The 19,796-nt window shown below is 37.4% G+C and overlaps 1 protein-coding gene across 1 annotated transcript in view; it reads right to left on the bottom strand.

The window, feature by feature from the left end:
- Positions 1 to 19,796, bottom strand: part of LAPTM4B (lysosomal protein transmembrane 4 beta) — a 116,742-nt gene that overhangs the window by 62,496 nt on the left and 34,450 nt on the right. The window contains exons 3-4 of the mRNA XM_020968948.2: positions 9,601 to 9,674; positions 8,548 to 8,670 (exon numbers count right to left, since the gene is read on the bottom strand). Coding sequence (XP_020824607.1) covers positions 8,548 to 8,670; positions 9,601 to 9,674 — 197 coding nt within the window. The remainder of the gene's footprint in view (positions 1 to 8,547; positions 8,671 to 9,600; positions 9,675 to 19,796) is intronic.

Genomic DNA, 19,796 nt, shown 5'->3' with positions numbered 1-19,796 from the left:
AATTATTTCATACTATAAGGTGTTTATAATGCTGCCTTTCCATAAATATTGGAAACCTATCATATTGACTCTCCTTTGAAGAGTCAATTTGGACCAAAGGAAGCCTCTCTAAGAGGGTCTCAATCTGCCAATGGATTAGTAGTGAAGATGGGTCTTTTAATATTCAGTCATGTATGGGTTTTGGGGTTTTTTTGGGTTTCTTTTTTTTGGGGGGTGGCAATCAGGATTAAGTGATTTGCCCAGCTAGTAAGTGTACGGGGTCAAATTTGAACTCAGGTGCTCTTGACTTCAGGGCTGGTGCTCTATCTACTGCGCCACCTTAATATTCAGTTGTGAAGCAGTATTTTACCATGAAATAGGTGCTCAGTGCTGATTGGAACCCTCTGTGTAATTGTCATGGGCCAATGTCATTGGAATATGGCAAACATGCATAAAATATTATATGAATAAATCCTGAATGGTTTATGGACTCCAAACTCCTCTTTACTTTCCAATAATATTTATTTGTAACTTGTCTAAAAGTCAGTCTCTCTCGGTATTACATATGTTGCAGTGGAAAGAATGTTAGATATAGAATCAGAGGAATTTGTGTTCAAATTCCAGGTCTGCCATTTGCCACCTGCATGACTTAGGAGGAGTCACTTAACTTTTCTTGGTTTCCATTTCCTCTCCCATAAAATGAGTGATTCATTCTAACTAACCTCCATGTTCACATCAAGTTCTAAAACTATAATCTTATAAAGTGAAAATGTGGCATCTTTTCCCCAAGATACATAATATTACATGAGAGGCAGCATGGTACAATGAAAAGAGTTCTGGCTTTGGAGTCAGAGGACTTGGGTTCTAATCCTGACTGTCATTTACTGCTTTGAACAAATGAGTGAAGCTCCTGGGCTTCCATTTCCCATTTGTAAAATGAGGGGGATAGGCTAAACGGCCTCTAAGATTTCTTTTAGCTCTAATTCTATGACTCCTCTCACCTTATCACCATTTTAATATGGGATACCAGATTTAGACCATTTTACAGGCAGAGAAACTGAGGTCTGGGTTAAGGGATGTGGCCAAAGTCATATAGATAGTAAGTAGCACAACCTTTTCAGTTAACCCAGAGAACAAACAAGTAAGTCAGTCCTTGGAGGGCTAGTCATTACATAGTCATAAGAAAAACCAGGGTGAGGAATGAAAAAGATTGCTTCTTCCAAACTCCTCCTTGATATTATATTTGTTCTCAGGTACATTATCTCTCATTTTGGTAACAAGTTCCTCCTCAGCCCTCCGAGCTTAGCTATTTCCCTAATTATACTAATTAGGGAACTAATTATAACTGATTATATTAGTTATCTTCTCTCACATCCTGTGATAAATAGATTCACAAAATCACAGAATTTGAGATATGCAAAGGACCTTTGCATTGCCAGGAAGTCCAGCATACATCCATAGGAATATGTGTATGTAATGAATTGTTTACAATACGATACTATATGGTTACACGATACAATTGCATCATCAAAATTTAATGCAGGAAAAGAACACAAATTTACAATAAATTATTAAATTTAAGATATGTCATTTTAAAAAATTATATTTTCTGAAATGATGCAGATTTTTTTAAAAAAAGCCATTAGAGGGTTAAAGAAAGTAGATTTCGGGGGGGGGCGCTGATTAATTTTTTTTTTTAAAGAGGGCAGTAGGCCAAATAAGTTTGAGAACCTCTGGTCTAGACTGTCTTTCAAAGAGAAGCCAAACTTACTGCACTTGCTAGTACTGAAAATAAAAGAACTAAAGTAACTGGTGCATGTTAGGACTAAAGTCAGGCTGCCATGACTGACAGTATGTTACACACATAAGTGATTCACTCTAAAAGCTTTACTTTTCCTTTTCGTGGATCTCACCTTTTTTGGAATTTGTGCCCTATAATGAAGCTTAGTAGAAAGAATAAGAGTCTCAGTTGTTCAGTCGTTTCAGTTGTGCCCAACGCTTTGTGACCCCATTTCAGGTTTACCTGGCAAAGATACCGAATGTTTTGCTATTTCCTTCTCCTGGTCATTTTACAGATGAGAAAACTGAGGCAAAGAGGGTTAAGTGACTTGCCCAGGGTCACACAGCTAGTAAGTGTCTGAGGCCAAATTTGAACTCAGGAAGATGAGTCTTTCTGACTTCAGGCCTGGCACTCTACACTACTGCATCACCTAGCTGCCCCAAGAGTCTCACTGCTTACTCATGAAGAGGAGATATTTCTAGGAGAGGTATAACTAGTTAGCAGTTCAAGTAGGAGATATTGTTAATATCCCTGGTTTCCTTTAGGGTCCACTGACAAGATTCAGGAATTGATTTTATTTTTAAAAAATAGTTCTATGGATGAAGTAAATTAAAGTCATGCTCTCATCTTTGAGATACACAGCTTCTTGGAACAAATCTCCCTGCTCCATCACAGCTTAGCTGCCTCAGCTACTCATATCAATTCAATCAACCAGCATTTATTAAATACCTATATATGAAGCAGTAGAAGTACAAAGAAAGGCAAAAAAAGTGCTGTCTTCAAGGGGCTCACATTCTAATGAAGGAGAAATCATGTACATAACTAGGTATATACAAGATACATACCAGACAGATGGACAGAAACCTGAGATGGGAAGGGACTAGTAGCTGGGGTGATTGGGAAGGGCTTCCTACAGAAGGTACACTGTTTGAGCTGAGTCTTGAAGGAAACCAGGGATTCTAAGAGGTCAAAGAGGGGAAGAAAACCCCAGGTAACTGGGAGGATGGTGGCAATAAAGTTTGGAAGGGAGGGAAAGGTTTTTATTTTTTTGACTAGGAAATGGGGTTAAGTGACTTGCCCAGGGTCACACATCTAGTAACTGGTATGTGTCTGAGGCCAGATTTGAACTCAGATCCTCCTGACTTCAGGGCCGGTGCTGTATCCATTGCACCACCTAGCTGCCCTGAGGAAAAGGTTTTGAGGAATAATAATGGTTCTGCTTTGGACATATTAAGTTTGAAATGCTTATGAGACATCTAGTTCAAGATGTCCAAGACACAGTTGGTGATGTGTCACTATAGCTTAGCATGGAGATAAGGTAGGATATATAGATCTTGGAATCATCCATGTAGAGATAGTTTAACTCCTTGGCTGATGCGGTCACCAGATGAGAATACAGAGGGAAAAGAGAAGAAGGTCCAAAACCTTAGGGGACACCCACCGTTAGTGAGCATTACATGGATGAAGATCCAACAAAGGAAGCTGAAAAGACAGTCTGAGAGGAAGGAGGAGAATCAAGAGTGAGAAGTGTTAGGAAAACCAAGACAGGAAACACCACACGGGAAGAGAAAATGGTCAGCCACGCCAGATGCTTCAGAGAAGTCCAGAAGGATGAAGATAGGGAAAAGACCTTTAGATAGGGTTTGTCTCACATAGGCTAAGTGAACATAGCCTACTCAGAACTACAAAAAGAACTAGTTTTCTGTTATGTTTTTGCTGTTCTCACCACTCATCCGGGCAACAGCCCTCCCTTCACCAGGGAGCATATCATCCTATTATAAATATAAAAGTGTGACTGTGCACACACATGCTAAAGGTCTATACAGCATTTTGAGTTTTAAATGTTGACCACATACACTAAATGGGTCATGTGACATCTGGAGTATTGTGTTCAGTTTTACAACACATTTTAGGAGTGTGGAGGCAAAAAGAGAAGGGTCTTGTATCTTTCCTCTCCAGACGTGATGAGTGTATCTTTATACTAGCTTCCATTTCAGTAAGAAATGAGTAGTCATGTCAGCTCACATTTTATTTGCATTTCTGCTCTTCCGTATTTCTCCTGCTATGATAACCATGTTGCCAAAAAAAAAAAAAAAGCTGTCTTGCTCTATTCCCCCAAAGGCCAGCAACAAAAAAATATGGCTCTGCCCTACCTCCAAGGTCAGGTGCAAACTTGGATAGTCTGTTATCCCATCCTCCACTTTCTATTTTTTTAATTCACTCTCTCACTCTCCCTCCCTTGTATATAGATATATTTATGTGAACATATGTATAATATATGAAATTATTTTAATTCAGAGAGCACACTTGGCAGATAGCAGACTGTTGTTAATTCATTTCTCTTTGCAATGTCTCATAATGACAATAAACTCTCTGTACCATATCTTGTACTCCAGATTTGGGATCTATGGTCCTTTTGCCATGATAGGAAGGACTTTCACAATCTGAAGCATGCCTAGAAGAAATCAACAATGATGATGATGATGGGAACTGAAATTATGTTTTATATTTTATATTATGTTATGTTATGTCTTATGAGGATCAGTTGGAGGAAATGAGAATATTAAACTTGGAGAAGAGAAATCTTAGAAAGAACAAGATCAGCCTTGAAATAACTGAAAGGTTACCATGTGGAAGAGACATTAGATTTATTCTGTTTGGCTAGCTGTTAGACAGAGAAGTGCCTCAACAAAAGAAAGGAATTCCTAACAATGAGTTGCCCCAAAATGAGAAGGGTTGGTCTAAGAAGGTGGTGGATTCTCCATCACTAGAGATATTCAAGTAGAGGTTGGGTAATCTCTTAGCAGAGATATTGTAGGGGGGGATTACTGCATTTACAGATGGTTGGAATAGATACAAAGTCCCTTATAATTTCTAGGATTCTAAGTTATAAGCTCCTAGAACATCTGGACCAGATCTCTGTAGAATATAGAAAAGAGAACTCAGTGTATTCTTTAAAGAGTCACAAGGCTGCCATATGGCTTCTTTTAATATCACATCAGTCACTTTCTTTGACTCTTCCCACACTGTGAAGATCAAACTATCTCTCAAGGTTAATTGATGAGACTAGCAGGTGTTTGCCAGTAGAGAAGAAATAACTTGTTCCATTAAGGTGAAGGCTATCATACAAAGTGTTCGCTAGCAGAACTCAACAAACAAACACACTATCTTCTCAGGTAGAAGCTTGATACAGGAAAGTACAGGGACAGATAATATATATATATAAAATCAAGAAATGGGAAAGCTGGTAGGTTCTGTACAAATTCTGAGACTCTTTATTAAAATGAAGAACCTTCATTCAAATGAAATAGAATATGAAAATATTTATAGCAGCTTTTTTGTGGGGTGGCAAAGAGCCTGAAAACAAAGGCTTTAAGGAAAATGACAATAAATTACAGTATACAAATGTAATATTGTGCCATGAATACTATTGTCTATAAAAATAATAAAAGGAATGGCTTTAGAGAAACCTGGGAAGATTTGTATGAATTATCATGGAGTGAACAGAACCAAGAGAATAATTTATACAATAATAACATTCTAAAGACAAACAAGTTCAAAAGACTTAAGAACTTTTATCAATGCAATGACCAGGCATGACTGGAGAACCAACAATGAAACATTTCATTCCACCTCCTAATGGAGAGGTGATGGACCTGGGTGCTTTGCTTTTTGGATATGACCAATGATTTTTTTTTTATTGACTATGCATATTTTTCACAAAGGTTTTCTTTTTCTTTTTCCAATGGATGAGATAGAGGAAGAGAAAAATAAATTTTTGTTTACTAAAAAAACCCCATAAAATTAAATTTAAAAATAAAAATAACAAAGGAAATAGAAAATACAATAATAACGATGACATTTTCACAGAAGTCCTACTCTGATGTATCATCATGGTATGGAGGGAACCCTGACTTCCTGCAGACTGTACAAAAGAATACAAATCCTGGTAGGCCAGCCAGGCAGAAAATCCTCCCAATTCTGCCCCAAGAACTAATATAGATCTGTTGTCTGAAGATCAGCTTTGATAAGGGTGGAGAGGCTTATCACCAGAAAGTATAATATAAAGAAGGTTGGCTTCTAGCTGATGCATTTCTTTGAGTACACCAACTCAAAAAGCATAATGATGTTGTGTTTTTCATTGCTGGAGAGAGTACCCATACTGATGAAATCATAGATCACTGAAGTATTGAAGAACAACAATTATAATAAGGATGATCTTTTATTGCAAAGGTTCTCAGAATGGGAATCAAGAAATTTAAGGTCTAGTTCTGACTTGGCCACTACTTAGCTATGTACCTGGAGCAACTCATTTCATGGGAACATAGCATCTTTGAATGAGCCTTGGAAAGGATTTTAAAAACCATCTTGCCCAATAGCTGAGGAAACTGAAGGCCAGAGAAGTTAAGTGACTTGCTCAAGGTCACAAAGGTAGTAGATCCCAGAAGTGGGATTTGAACTCATGTCCTTTGACTTCAAATCCATTGCTCTTTGTACTCTACTACATGTTACACTAAATGATCCCTCAAAATTTTTCTTCAGCTTTAAAATTCTACAGTTCCTAGCCAATGTACATTAAAGCATTTATTCACTAATCCTAAAAATATTTAAAGACAATGCTATATAGAGTAAACAACATTGGAGGCCTGGGTTTGAGTCTACGGATTGCTATTGATGAGCTATATGACTTTAGGAAAGTCACTTAATGTCTCTGACCTTCAGTTTCCTCATCTGTAAAATGGCGACCATATTAGATACTTGCCCTAACTGCCGCACAATGGAGCCCTACTGACTCAGTGTGATTTTGTATGCAAAGTACTTTCATTAAGATGTTGGTGTGATTGGAAAGGGAAGAGAAAAAGAAGTTACTATTTCTAGTTTATCAGTAAAAATTCAGCCACAAGATGTCACACTAATTGATGAGAAATCCAATTTCTTCTCCACTTTCTAGTCTGTTGTTCTGTCCACTAGGCCAGAATTCCTCTGCTTAAATCAATTAAGGCCAGCCAAGATGTAACACATCCTAAAGAGCTTCTTCTTCCAGCAAGCAGACTGAGTTTGAGAAGCCCTCCTAGTACTTTAAAATTTTTGATTTTGTATCAGGCATACAGAAAAGAAGAAAAGACCTTGCTCTAGGCATTTGGAAGAAAGGGTATTTTAAACTAGATCTAGGCTCCAACAAAGCTTCTTTGAAAAAAGCCTTGTGGGGAAAAAAGTAGGAGCAAAACACAACCACTGTTCGTCATTTCTTACTATACAGCAATGCCATGAACTGTAAGAGACTAATGAAAGCCTGTTTCCACTCAATCTCATACCCAAAACGACTTAAAAGCAGTCCTGCCATATATACTGTAGTTGGACATTTCAGTTGCAATATCGAAAAGTTGTCAGAAATCAGCATCTGGAAATATTAAGGAAGGCATACTATGGATTGATTCTAGAATTTGAACTAGGGCTAGGGAGATCACTGTTTTGTAATTTAATTCAGCTGGAATGGCATTTTGTTAGCAATTTAAATAACATTTAGTCAAAGAAATCAACAGGCATTGAGTGAGTGTTTGCTATGTGCTGGGCACTGTGTTTGGTGTTGCGGATAATAAAAACAAAAATTAAATGGTCCCTAAATTCAAGGACTTTATATACCATTGGGGGGAAGCAATACACACACACACACACACACACACACACACACACACTGTATCACATTTGTATATACACATACACACACACACAAAGTAAAACCCAAGGTTATTTTAGGTGGTAAGGGAAGCACATGAACATGGAGCAATCAGGAAAAGCTTCATGTAGGAAATGGCATTTGACCCCACTAAAGTAGAGAACAGCTGTCCAAAAGAAACAGAAAATATTGTTAATAATGAGACTCTTCCAAAGTTCAACCAGGGTGCTACATCATAGCACGGAGATGGTCCTTGGACTATTCTTAGATTTCTAAGGTCCCTTCCAGCCCTAAATCTATGTGATGTGATCCTTATTCATAGACTTGTATAATTCTGTACTGCTGTTTTTGCTAACAATAATACTCCCCAGACTCTGATATCCCCTTCTTATTGTCCCCTTCTGCCATCTTCGCTGACTGCTGCTCTCTTTTCTATTGAAATATCCTCTCACCTAAACTCTTCTCCCTCTTCTACCCTCATGGCATCCTTGACCTTGCAGTCATAAGACCTGAGTCTAACTAAATACTGGCTTTGCTAACTTATTATCCCTGTGAGACCTTAGGTAAGTCACTCTACTTTTCTAGGTCTTGGTTTTCTCATTTGTCAAATGAGGGAGAACAGAGTAGATGACCACTAACATCCCTTCCAGCTCTAATCCTGTGACTTTCTCTTTCCATTCCTGATAAATGCATCACGGTAAACAGAGAACTCTCCTCAGTTTCTACCTGACAAAGCAGTGATATAATTTCACGAGGTAAAACAGGTGGTGATCAGCTTTCAGAATGATTTGCTGAGTAGTAACCATCACAGGCTTATCAGACTCTGGCTCTGAGGAGCTCATATTTTCCCAGGATGGAGTCCAAGAAACTAAAAGCTTATATTCAGCTAATTAGCCTTCAAAACTTGTAGGTAATTCAGAGTCAGCTAAGTGCAAAGATAAAATCTATTTAAGCTAGTTCCCCCGAAGCTTGGATAGCAGTTGGTAGCTTGGATAGCAGTTGGAATATCTTACTAAGTTTCCCAAAGCTTCAAACTATTTGAAAATATCCCTTTAGTCAGCTATGTCACTCTGATGAAAACATGCTTAGCATGATTCTGATGACTACTTACCAGCTGTCGTACATATTCCTGAATCGAATTTGGATAAACAAGTACACTGATCGCCACCAGCGAGTTGAGGGCAAAATCAAAAATCTGGTAGCAGAAGAACGGGATGATCCAGGCAGCATGTTGCTATGCACAACAGAAAAGGAACAAAGTATTAAAACAGACTCATCACTACCAAAAAAAAAAAAATATATATATATATATATATATATATATATATATATATATATATATTTCTACCACTGGATAGATATATACCACAAACTAGCCCTGGAAATATTCCACGTCTCTGAAAGAAGATTATTCTGATTGAATGAGGAAGCTAAGTAGCAGCGGATTGAGTGCTGGACATGCAGTCAGGAACACCTGAAATAAAATTCTGCCTCACACATTTATTAGTTGTGTGACCCTGGACAAGTCATCTAACACCTCTGGCCTCAGTTTCCTCATCTGTAAAATGAGAGGTTGGACTCAATGACATCTAAAATTCCTTCCATTTCTAAATCAATGACCCTGTGACCTCTCCCCAGTACTCTAGATAGATGTTAAATCTTCAAAAATTCTTATAGAAAACAGATAAAAAAAATTACTTCCAAGGGTTATTCTACACAATTGGGAAAATACTTTGGGGAGAGGCAGTGTGGATTAGCTCAGAGGTGTCAAAGTTGGGGCATTGGCCAAAAGCAGCCCCTCAAACTGCCAGAATCAGAGTAAAGTGTATTTGTAAAATGTTTACCAAAATAAATAAAAAATAGAATACAACATAGATGGTGTTGATTTGTGGTTTTCTAAGTCAATATATGGTCTGAAGGGATCTGTTTCTATTTGAATTTGATGCCACTGGTCTAGGAAAAAGACAGCTAGCTGGTATTGAAATCAGGAAGACTTGGGTTCTAGAGCCACCTCTGAAACACATTGCTGTGGGACCCCAGGCAGGTCATTTAATGTCTCAGCACCACCTCGGAAGCTCTAAGATTGTATATTGCAAAAATCACTGCTGATCTGCCTCACTGAATGGGATTTCCTCATTGAGAGAAAGCTCCTAGAGTTGTTTACCTTGTATGCACCATAGGTTGCCATTGCACAGATCAAGATCATGAGAATGGAGATTGCAGTTGCGATGCACATATCTGCCAAAAGGAGAAGAATGCAAACAGTCAATTCAATTCAACAAACATTCAACACCCAATGTTTGCAGAGGGGCCAGAGTCCAATCCATTGTTTGAATATTTTGCCAACTTCCTTCCCTAGGTACTTTGCTTATGATGATTTAAAAGACAAATTAACTGGCTGTGGGCTGTAAAAAATATTCGTGCTCTCTTCAATACAATTAAACTTAGAACCATAAGCTTATGAAGGGAGAATGCTGAAGGGAATACTCCCTTTTCTCTGTTCTCCAACACAAATAGAGTTTAAACATGATTAATAAAAACCCTCAAAACACCTGGAATTTTACATTTTTTAATGAAAAGATAGATGACAAAAAAAATCAACTAATATCAGAGATTAAATTTTGAAAAGCACACCACAGTCTAGGATTGAAGGAAAAAACCTCTTCAGACATTTACTAAACAATTAAAATGTGCTAAGCCTAGGAAAACAAAGACTTTTATAAAGAAAGAGTTATGTTTCACTGTTAAATTCAGCCTACTCTGTTAAACCTTTTATCTACTGCTATACGATGATCCCAAAGTTCAGAACATTCAGTCTGATCACTAAAACATTCAAAAATATATATATTTCAAGCGTGAGACTATATCTTAAAATAAAAGGATTCAATTAGGTTCATTTTTTTCTGAAATATTAGTCTATTTCTTACTATTTTCTGCAATCCATTCTCCACAAAGTAATAAAATTCCTAAAGTATCACTTTAAAATTCCTTTATAAAAGGAACTTATAAAATCTTATTTTACAAAACTTTACAAAATTCCTTAAAAACCTGTATAAAATTACTAAAATCATTATAGCCTTTTACTCTCTGCTCCTCAAAAACTTTCAATGACTCCCCATTGCTCAATGAATAAGGTATAAATTTCTGACTGGCTTTTGAAACCCTTCACATTCTGGCTTTAGCCTACTTTCCCAGCTATATATCATACTGCTCCCCTTCATGCATTCTATATTCTGACCAAATTATAGGATACAGTCTATCATATATATATATATATATGTATATATAATATATACACACACATACACCCACACATATATATATAATATGTATATATTTATATCCTATCCTGTATTCAATATATAGGATACAGTCTATCCCCTATTCTCATCCTGCTTATCCATTTCTATGTCTGCTCATGCTAATCCCACCCCCCATCCCTGGAATGTTCTCCCCTAAAACACATCTCTTTAAATTTCTCCTTTCCTTCAAGGCCAAATTTAGATCCCACCCCCTCTAGAAATAATTTTCTGACCCTCCCCAGGGGAAATCTCCCTCCCCTCCTTAAACTTCCTGTGTATTTGTACTTTTATCTTACCCACTTATTTCACTGTTATTTGTGTACTTGTCTTTTACTCTATTAAAGTATGTAATCTTTGTTACAGTTGAGCTTATACTTTCTTGTATCCACAGTGCCTAGCACACAGTGCTTTGTACAAAGTAGGAGCTTAAGAAATGTTTGTTGAATTGAATTAAGACAATATTCAAAGGGATAGGAGAAGAATTTGACAAATGAAGAGTTTTAGGATGTATTGTGAAATGTCCTAAGATTATTCATATAAGACCTAAGACTATTATCTCCTGGTTAAAGTTTAGTTGGACAGTGATAAGATGCCAATATATAAATGCTTGTTTCCTTCTTTTCTTTGCTTCTTTGGGTGAGATAGAGAGATGGGCAAAGCATAGCAGACAGAGATTAGGCCTTCCTACTAGGAAGCTCTGTCCCATGGTGGTCATCTGATCTGGATCAAATCACTTACCTTCTCTGTCCTTTAGGCAACACTGCTGTTAACAGGATTTTACTGAGCCAGTATCTAACCTGAGAATGATGAAATAGCAGGCCAGAGACAAAGTGCCAGTAATCAGGTAGTCTGTTAATTAATTAGTTTCATTATGAGGAACAGATTTGCAAATCAAGAATTCTTCTGATCAGAATTCCACCTTGCAGTAGTGAAGGCAGAGATTATATTCATAAATTATAATGGGAAGGGAGGAGGGAAGGCAGATTATAAACAATGTTTTTAGAGGCCACAGTGGTTTCCCATGGCCAGCCCACAAATCCCAAATACTAAGGTACAGGGGCTGTGGGAACAGATTGTTCAAGTCTTTGGGAGTCATTACTTGATGGGTCACAGGACCAGAGTTCTGTGACCCAAACAGGTTCTACAGTCTTTGATTCCCTTCACTTCAGGTACACAGGCACAAGAATGCCAGTGATTGTGAGCACTGTCAAAATTTGGTTGATTATTTTAAGCTGTATTGTGAGCTCTGACTCACAAACTAGAAGAGGCAATTCTTGAGAATTGTAAATTATTAGTATACTCATTACACATATAATATAGATTAATTGTAATTCCCTTCTCACTGCACCTCCTGACTCTCTCTAAACACACTGTATATTTGCCTTATTCCAAATCATTGATGAAAACGTTTGTCAGCACAGGGCCAAGCACATACCTGCTGCACTTTCATTGATTCAACAAATATTTATTGAGTATTTTGAGCACTGCAGAGTACTATGATATGAATTTTGCAGGATACACTGATAAATGAAGTATGAGCCCTCCCTTCCAGAAGGAAGGTAAAACACATTCACAAAGAGTGAGGGCGGAAGGTGAGTGGTGATAAGTGCCATAAGAAGCAGAAGTAACACAGGAGTAAGAGAAAGGGGGCAGCGGCACTTCTGGTGGAGGTTTGGTGAAGGAAACACCTTTCCAAGAAATTTTCCTTTGCACATTGGTAAAACTAATTCTGTTTCATTGTAGAGTTGAATGATCCTTGAAAGTCTGATTTCTCTCCCCCAACAGTCACTGTAATAACCCTGAAAGTCACTGGAGTGTGTTCAAGAGCAATAAATGTTACATGTTTCCTTGGAGAATATTCATCCTTAAAAACCACAATTAAAAACATGAAAAAGAGCAATGACCTGTGTGTACGGCATTAGGTACAGCACTCAATTGACCTATAACTAGCCAAAATTGAAGAAAATAATTCAATTCTCTTTCATCTGGGCTAGTCAGATGTTACGAATCAACCTAATGTGAGTAGAACCACATACAGTTTACCAATCATATCTGAATAATTGCTTATCCCAAGTATTTTATATACCATTGTTTGTCATAAAGCTAGTAAGAGGAAGATCTGGGATTCCTAGGCCTTTCAAATACTAAGACCATAGGATCTCAGATTTATAGCTGGAAGGGACCTCCAGAGACCACCTCATCCAATCCCTTTGTCTTATAAATAAAGCACCTGAGACCCAGGGAAGTTAAAAGTCTTGTTCCAGGTCACATGGGCCTAAATGTCAGAGGCTGGATTTGAATCTAGGTTCTCTGCCTCCAACGCAAGTATCCTTTCCACTATATCAGCTCTAGGCTTCATTTGTTGGTGTCAGAGGTTCTGAAAGTTGTTTTATACTTTAGGGAATTCCTTTGTATTTTAGTATTCCCAGGAGTACCATAATGATTTGCTTGGAAAATTACAGTGCTATGTGAACTGATCCAATCATTCTGTAGAGCAATTTGGAACTATGCCCAAGGGGTTATAAAACTGTGCACACCCTTCGACCCATCAATACCAGTTCTTAATCTGTATACCAAAGAGATCATACAAAAGGGAAAAGGTCCCACATGTACAAAAATATTTATAGCAGCTCTTTCGGTGGTGGCCAAGAATTGGAAACTGAAGGGATGCCTATGAATTGGGGAGTGGCTGAAGAAGTGGTGGTATACAAATGTAATGGAATACTATTGTTCCATAAGAAATAATGAGTAAGCAGACTTCAGAAAAACCTGGAAAGACTTACATGAGGTGATGCTTAGTGAAGCGAGCAGAACCAGGAGAACATTTGTACACGGTAATAGCAACGTTGTTTGATGACTAACTTTGATAGACTTAGCTCTTCTCAGCAATGCAAGGATCTAAGACAAACTCCAAAAGACTCATGATGGAAAATGCTATCCACATCCAGAAAAAGAACTATGGAGTCTTAATGCAGATCGAAGGATATTATTTGCGCTCTCTCTCTCTCTCTCTCTCTCCTCTCTCTCTCTCTCTCTCTCTCTCTCTCTCCCTCCCTCCCTCTCTCTCTCTCTCTCTTCTGTGTCATCTAACAGTTTCTCTCATTGGTTCTAATTCTTCTTAATACCATGACTAATGTGAAAATATGTTTAATATGAATGTATATGTAGAGTCTATATCAGATTGCACTCTGTCTTGGGGAGGAGGGAGAGGAGAAAGCATGAGAAAATTTAGAACTCAAAATCTTATGGAAGTGAATGTTAGAAACTAAAAGTTAATTAATTTTTTTAAAAAGAAAATTACAATGCTAGAAATGTAATTTTTTGTTTCCCCTTGAGCTATGTCAAAGTGGTTTCAGATTACTACTATTACAAAAGATGGTTTAATTTATGCTGAAAGGCATATATAAATATATACAATATGGTGAAAACATTCAAGTACAATATCGAATATTTTAAAAAAGAGGGCATTTAATCCCAGATTTGCTATTTATGTATTATACAAGTCACTTCTACTATTACCTATAACTGAAGTAACTGTTGCTGTTGTTGAATCATTTCAGTTATGTCTGATTCTTTGTGACCCTATTTGGGCTTTTCTTGGCAAAGATACTAGAATGGTTTGCTTTTTCCTTTTCCAGATCAATTTACAGTAGAGAAAACCGAGGCAAACGTGGTTAAGTGACTTGTCCAGGGTCACACAGCTAATAAGTGTCTGAGGCCAAATTTGAACCTAGGTCTTTCTGACTCCAGGCCTGGAGCTCTATCTACTTCACTACCCTGCTGCCCAACTGAAGCAATAAGATGATGTAAATTAAAGTCCCTGAAAACAAAAATCATTCTAAAGACATCTTTTCCTTTGCCATTAAGCTGTTGTATGATGTTAGACAAGTTACCAAGTCTCCTGATATTTATCCATGGACCCCTTGGGGGGTTCAAGGACCCCAGGCTATGCACTCCTGTTATAACATATGGGGATCATTAGATGAACTACAGTAGAATAAGTTGACAATACTGAAACACTCTGAACCACTCAGAAAAGTAGAGCTCCACAAACAGAAAATACCATGAAGACATTTGAAGTGACACCAACATTACAAGAAATCCATTTCTTAAGCTCAAGTAAGACACTGCATTTTCGTCCCAAACTGGCTTGTCCCTGAAGAAAACCTACATTTCAGTCACAAACAATTAATTCTAAGAGATAAAGGTAGTGTGGCTTTAAAAGGAGATTTGCAAGACAACTAAGTATCTTATCTTTGATATTTACAATAAGGCATGAAATGTTCATTTGAATTGAGGGCGTTTCTAGTATTTCACTTAGCTAACAAGATTGCAATCACTCTGCTGACCAGACCGAACTTTGACCTTAGTTGTTTTTTTTTGGTTTTTCAGTCATGTCTGACTCTTTGTGACTCCATTTGGGGTTTTCTTGGCAAAGATACTGGAGTGGTTTACTGTTTCCTTCTCCAGTTCATTTTACAAATGAGGAAACTGAGGTAAACAGTGACTCTCCCAGGGTCACACAGCTCCTAAGTGTTTGAGGCTGGATTTGAATTCATGAGGATGATTCTTCCTGATTCCAAATCCAATGCTGTAGCCACTGCACCACCCAGCTGCCCTTTCTTTGACCATACCACTCAGGGGAATCCTACAGTTGGGATCCAGAAGGGACCTGTGAGGTGATGTTATCCAACCCTCTCCTTTTACTAATGGCCTGAGGCCCAGGAGGGTTACATATCACACAGACAGGAGGCATCAGAAATAAGATTTTAAGCAGGTTCTCCAACTACAGCTGTACAATGTATTTTCCATTGTTTTTTTTTAATCTATCTCCCTTTACCATCCAAAGCAGACTCCAGCTCAGGTAGAAAATAAGTACAGAATTCAAATAAGCAAACAATCACAAATAACCTTGGATAAAGAAGAATAGTAGAACAGATGAATCCTAGACCTAGAGTCAGTGAAACCCGAGTTCAAATTCTTCCTCAGACATTGACTGTGGGACCCTAGGTAAGTCATTTAACCTCTGTCTGCTTCAGTTTCCTCATCTGTAATATGAGGATAATAATAGCACCTACCTCAAGTGTTGCTATTTGGGTGAAAAGAGATCGTATTTATAAAGTGCTATCTTAATGCTAACTATGTTATTACAAACAGAAAATAAAATGTATTTTGCTCCTAATTTATTTAGACTAGATATAATCTCCTCCCAGAAAATATAGATACTACTTCCAAGCAATTAAATTTTTAGTCACGCTCAAGGAAGATAAATAAGGAGTACTAAATTGTAATGAATAATAACAACAGCATTATTAATGTTTCCAGTAAAGATAAGAAATCTGAAAACCTTGGCTAAAACATTTCTCTCATTTTCAAACCTTTTTTTTTTAAACCTAGAACCACAGAAGTTCTAGGCTAGGAAGATCTTTTTATTTCACTTTCAATTTTCCCTCTGCATAGCAATTCTTCCTGTCCCCACTGCAGAGCAAGTTGATAGTCTGACAGTTCCTTAAATTAAATTCCTTACTTCATCCTGCAGTACCAGTTTCAAATGCACCTCTTAAAATCACACTGAAGCCCACAAAAGGCATATAGCTCCTTGACGGTCAATCCATCATCAAAATATAATAATTACTCACTATGGACCAAGAGAATCTGAGTGCCTTTTGTTTAAAGTCATCAATTTCCTCAAACTCTCCATTCTCTTTCTTCCACAATGAAAACTTGAAGCTGGCAAAGTACCCAGGGGGTCACCCACACCTTCCTTGCCTGAGCTCTAAACTTGAAAGTTTCTACCATCTGAAATCATAAGTCATTTTAATTTCTCTTTTCTGGATGCCCTCCAACTGTTTGGTGTGTGTGTGTCTATCACTGTATTTGCTTGGAAATGTAGTCTTCTAGTTACAATCTCACCAGTGTTGTGAGGAAAGGAACCATGGCCTTCAGTTTTCTATGACCAGAAGACAGAGCCACCATGCTCAGCCTCAAGTTACATCAGTTTGCTCATTAGATTCCCACATCCTGCCTCCATTCATATAAGACTGCTACTGAGGACTCTCCATTCCTAGGTGGGAGGAGGTAAATATCTGGAAGGTCCTGTTGTACCACCAACTTTGCATATCCTCCAAGTGATCGAGAGCCATGATTTGCTACTTCAAAGCAGCAAAGATTTGACCTGGGCTCAAGTCTGACCATATTGGTTACATGACCCTTACTTAGGTCACTTAACTTCTCAGAGCTCCAAGCAACTCTCTTAGGCTATAAATTGCTAACCAGATGCTGACCTGCAAAAGTAGAAGGTAGAGGGAATTTCCCTCCAGTGAAATCTCAGTTCTGTTCTCTCCCTTGGCCTCTAAAAAGGGAATATTGGCCACTGGGGAATTCTCATTGACACTATCTTAATCTGATTTTTATCACATCACTCCTAGGATACTGTAATAGCCTACTAACTGGTCTTTCTGCCTTCAGTCTCATCCCTCTCCCCTAAATCTACTTTTTTGGCTTTGTACTTATACATTATAAATTTTCCCAGGAAGGAAGGAGTCTAGGAAAGCAATGCTTTATACCTAGGGAAGACATAATGGTTGACTGCACCTTCAGTCTTTTCTGCCATACTCACATTTACACTTGTGAGTAGACATCATCATCAGGATCAGGGCTATGTCCAATACGCAAAATAACAATAATTGTTTTTTATTCTAATAATAATAAATAGCATTTAGATACATTGCTTTAAAGTTTGCAAAGTACTTTACATATGTTATCTCACTTGACCCTCATATCAGATCTAGGAGGTAGGTGCTACTATTATTCCCATTTTTCAGATGAGGAAACTCGGGCTAAGAGAAGGTTAAGTGATTTGCCCAGGACCACGCAGCTAAATGAATGTTGGAGGGAGAATTTGAAACCAGGTCTTTCAGATTCCAAGTCCGGCACTTTAGTCACTGTACCACTTAGCTAACTACAAATGACGGTCAAGATATTTAATAAATAAGAGGTAACCACCTACCTGTCACAGGGAGAACATGTCATATGAGAGCTTAGCTTACTTTGGTAATCTTCCCTCTATGATCATGATGGGTTAAACATGGTCCCCTCTAAACATCTTATTTACTACCAGGCCTCCTAGCTCTTGTTTAGATTCCTTTGGGCAGCATTCAATTTATGATCCAGAGCTCATAGCCAAACCAATAGGAATTAATTACCCAACTAAAACTCCATGAGGTCACATATCAAATCCTTTAATTAAATCCAGATGTATCACATCTACTTTGATCACTGCTTTCGTAATTTGAACCAAAAAAAGGTTTGAAGCATGCCTAGCAAATCCACTCTGTATAAATCACAACTCCTTCCTCACTTGGGATTTAGAGTTACCTTATGATTATTACAAATATCATAAAATATTATTATTATAAATATATAATATTATAAAATAATTATTATAAATATATCATACATATATTATTGTATTAATATTTGCCTTTTTTTCAACATTTATTGATATCTTTTGTTGTACATTACCTTCTTTTCCTAATATACTCTTCCAAGCTTCACAAGAACCATATCTTATAATCTCTTACATAAATTTTTTTTAAAAGAGAGAAAAAAAAGTCAATTCAGCAAAATAACTGGAATATCAATCAAGTCTGTCAGTATCTGCTGTGCTCCTCCTCCATGGTCTTCCAGCTTTATAAAGAAGAGAAGGTGGAGCATTCTCCTCTCTCTTCTTCTATCCTAATATATGGCATTTGACTGACTTTTCTTGCTGTACTTTCCACTTACATTGTCATACTTTGTTATATGAGTTGTTCTCCTGGTTCCAAGTACTTTCCTTTGCATCAGTTCAAGTAAGTTTTCTCATGCTTCCCTGAATTCTTCACATTCATCATTTCTTGCAAAGCAGTAATATTCCATTCCATTCTTTACCACAATTCATATATCAATTCTCCAATCAATAGACATTTCCCTCATTTCTGACTTTGCTTTTCTTTTATGTGATTACCAATATCAATAAGATCATAGATTCGTCTACTAATGTTTATTTGATAGTTACCATGAGTAACTATGTTTACCAATGTAAACATACACACTCACAAATGGAATCCAACAAGAAACCAACTTCTAGTCTTCAGATAACTGTTACTATCCTCCCAAATGAACCATCTTTGAATCGTCACATAAAACCCCACAGTTCTGAAAATGAACTTGCAGCATTCTAATCATACTCTAAACTCGAGGTGCTAGTGACATGTCATATGCAAAAGCCTTTACAACTCTTAAATCAAGATTTAAATTTCAGTTATTATTTTAAATAATTTGGAATTTTATTCACAACTGGGGTCAAATATGACATGACAGCCATGATAGCAGGCTGCTTCAATTTGTGAAGACTTGACCTGAAGAATTCCTGTAGGCCAAGTCAAATGATTAGAAAAAACATTTTAAAAAATCATTAGGGGCAGCTAGGTGGTACAGTGGATAGAGTACCAGCACTGGAGTCAAGAGGACTTGAGTTCAAATCCGGTCTCAGACCAGACACTTGACACTTGCTAGCTGTGTGACCCTGGGCAAGTCACTTAACTCCAACTGCTAAAAAAAAAAATCATTAAATCATTTTAAAATCATTAAAAATCATTTTGAAAAATGATTAGTAAAGGCAGTAAAGAGAGGGGTCATTCAAAATTGATAAATATTTTCCATTTGGTCAGTCTCAGATGGGGCCACAAGCCCTACATTCACCCCTTCACATGAAAGAAGACATCAGCCTCAAATGCACAGAAGGTAACAGCCAGAGCATTACAAAACAGAGCAGCTATCTTAAAGCTTCAAGTTCTGGCAAGCCTTTGAAGTCAGCTAAATAAAGCCTACATTGTCAGACAATCATCACCAGGGTTAATCTCTGAGAATTAGGACACAGTATTCCATTTTAATGCCAGTTTTAGCTAAAGTCCCATCTGTGTCTATTGCAAAGCTTAGTTCTCTAAATCTAATTATGTAAAGAGATAAGAAAGAAACTTGCCATCTTATCGAATTGCACTTAATAAAAGGAAGGGCA

The sequence above is a fragment of the Phascolarctos cinereus genome, unplaced genomic scaffold (genome assembly GCF_003287225.1).
Source record: "Phascolarctos cinereus isolate Bilbo 61053 unplaced genomic scaffold, phaCin_HiC Scaffold_4;HRSCAF=312, whole genome shotgun sequence".
Taxonomy (NCBI): Eukaryota; Metazoa; Chordata; class Mammalia; order Diprotodontia; family Phascolarctidae; genus Phascolarctos; species Phascolarctos cinereus.
The sequence above is the reverse complement of the archived record's forward strand: the minus strand, read 5'-3'. Positions and strand labels throughout refer to the sequence as shown.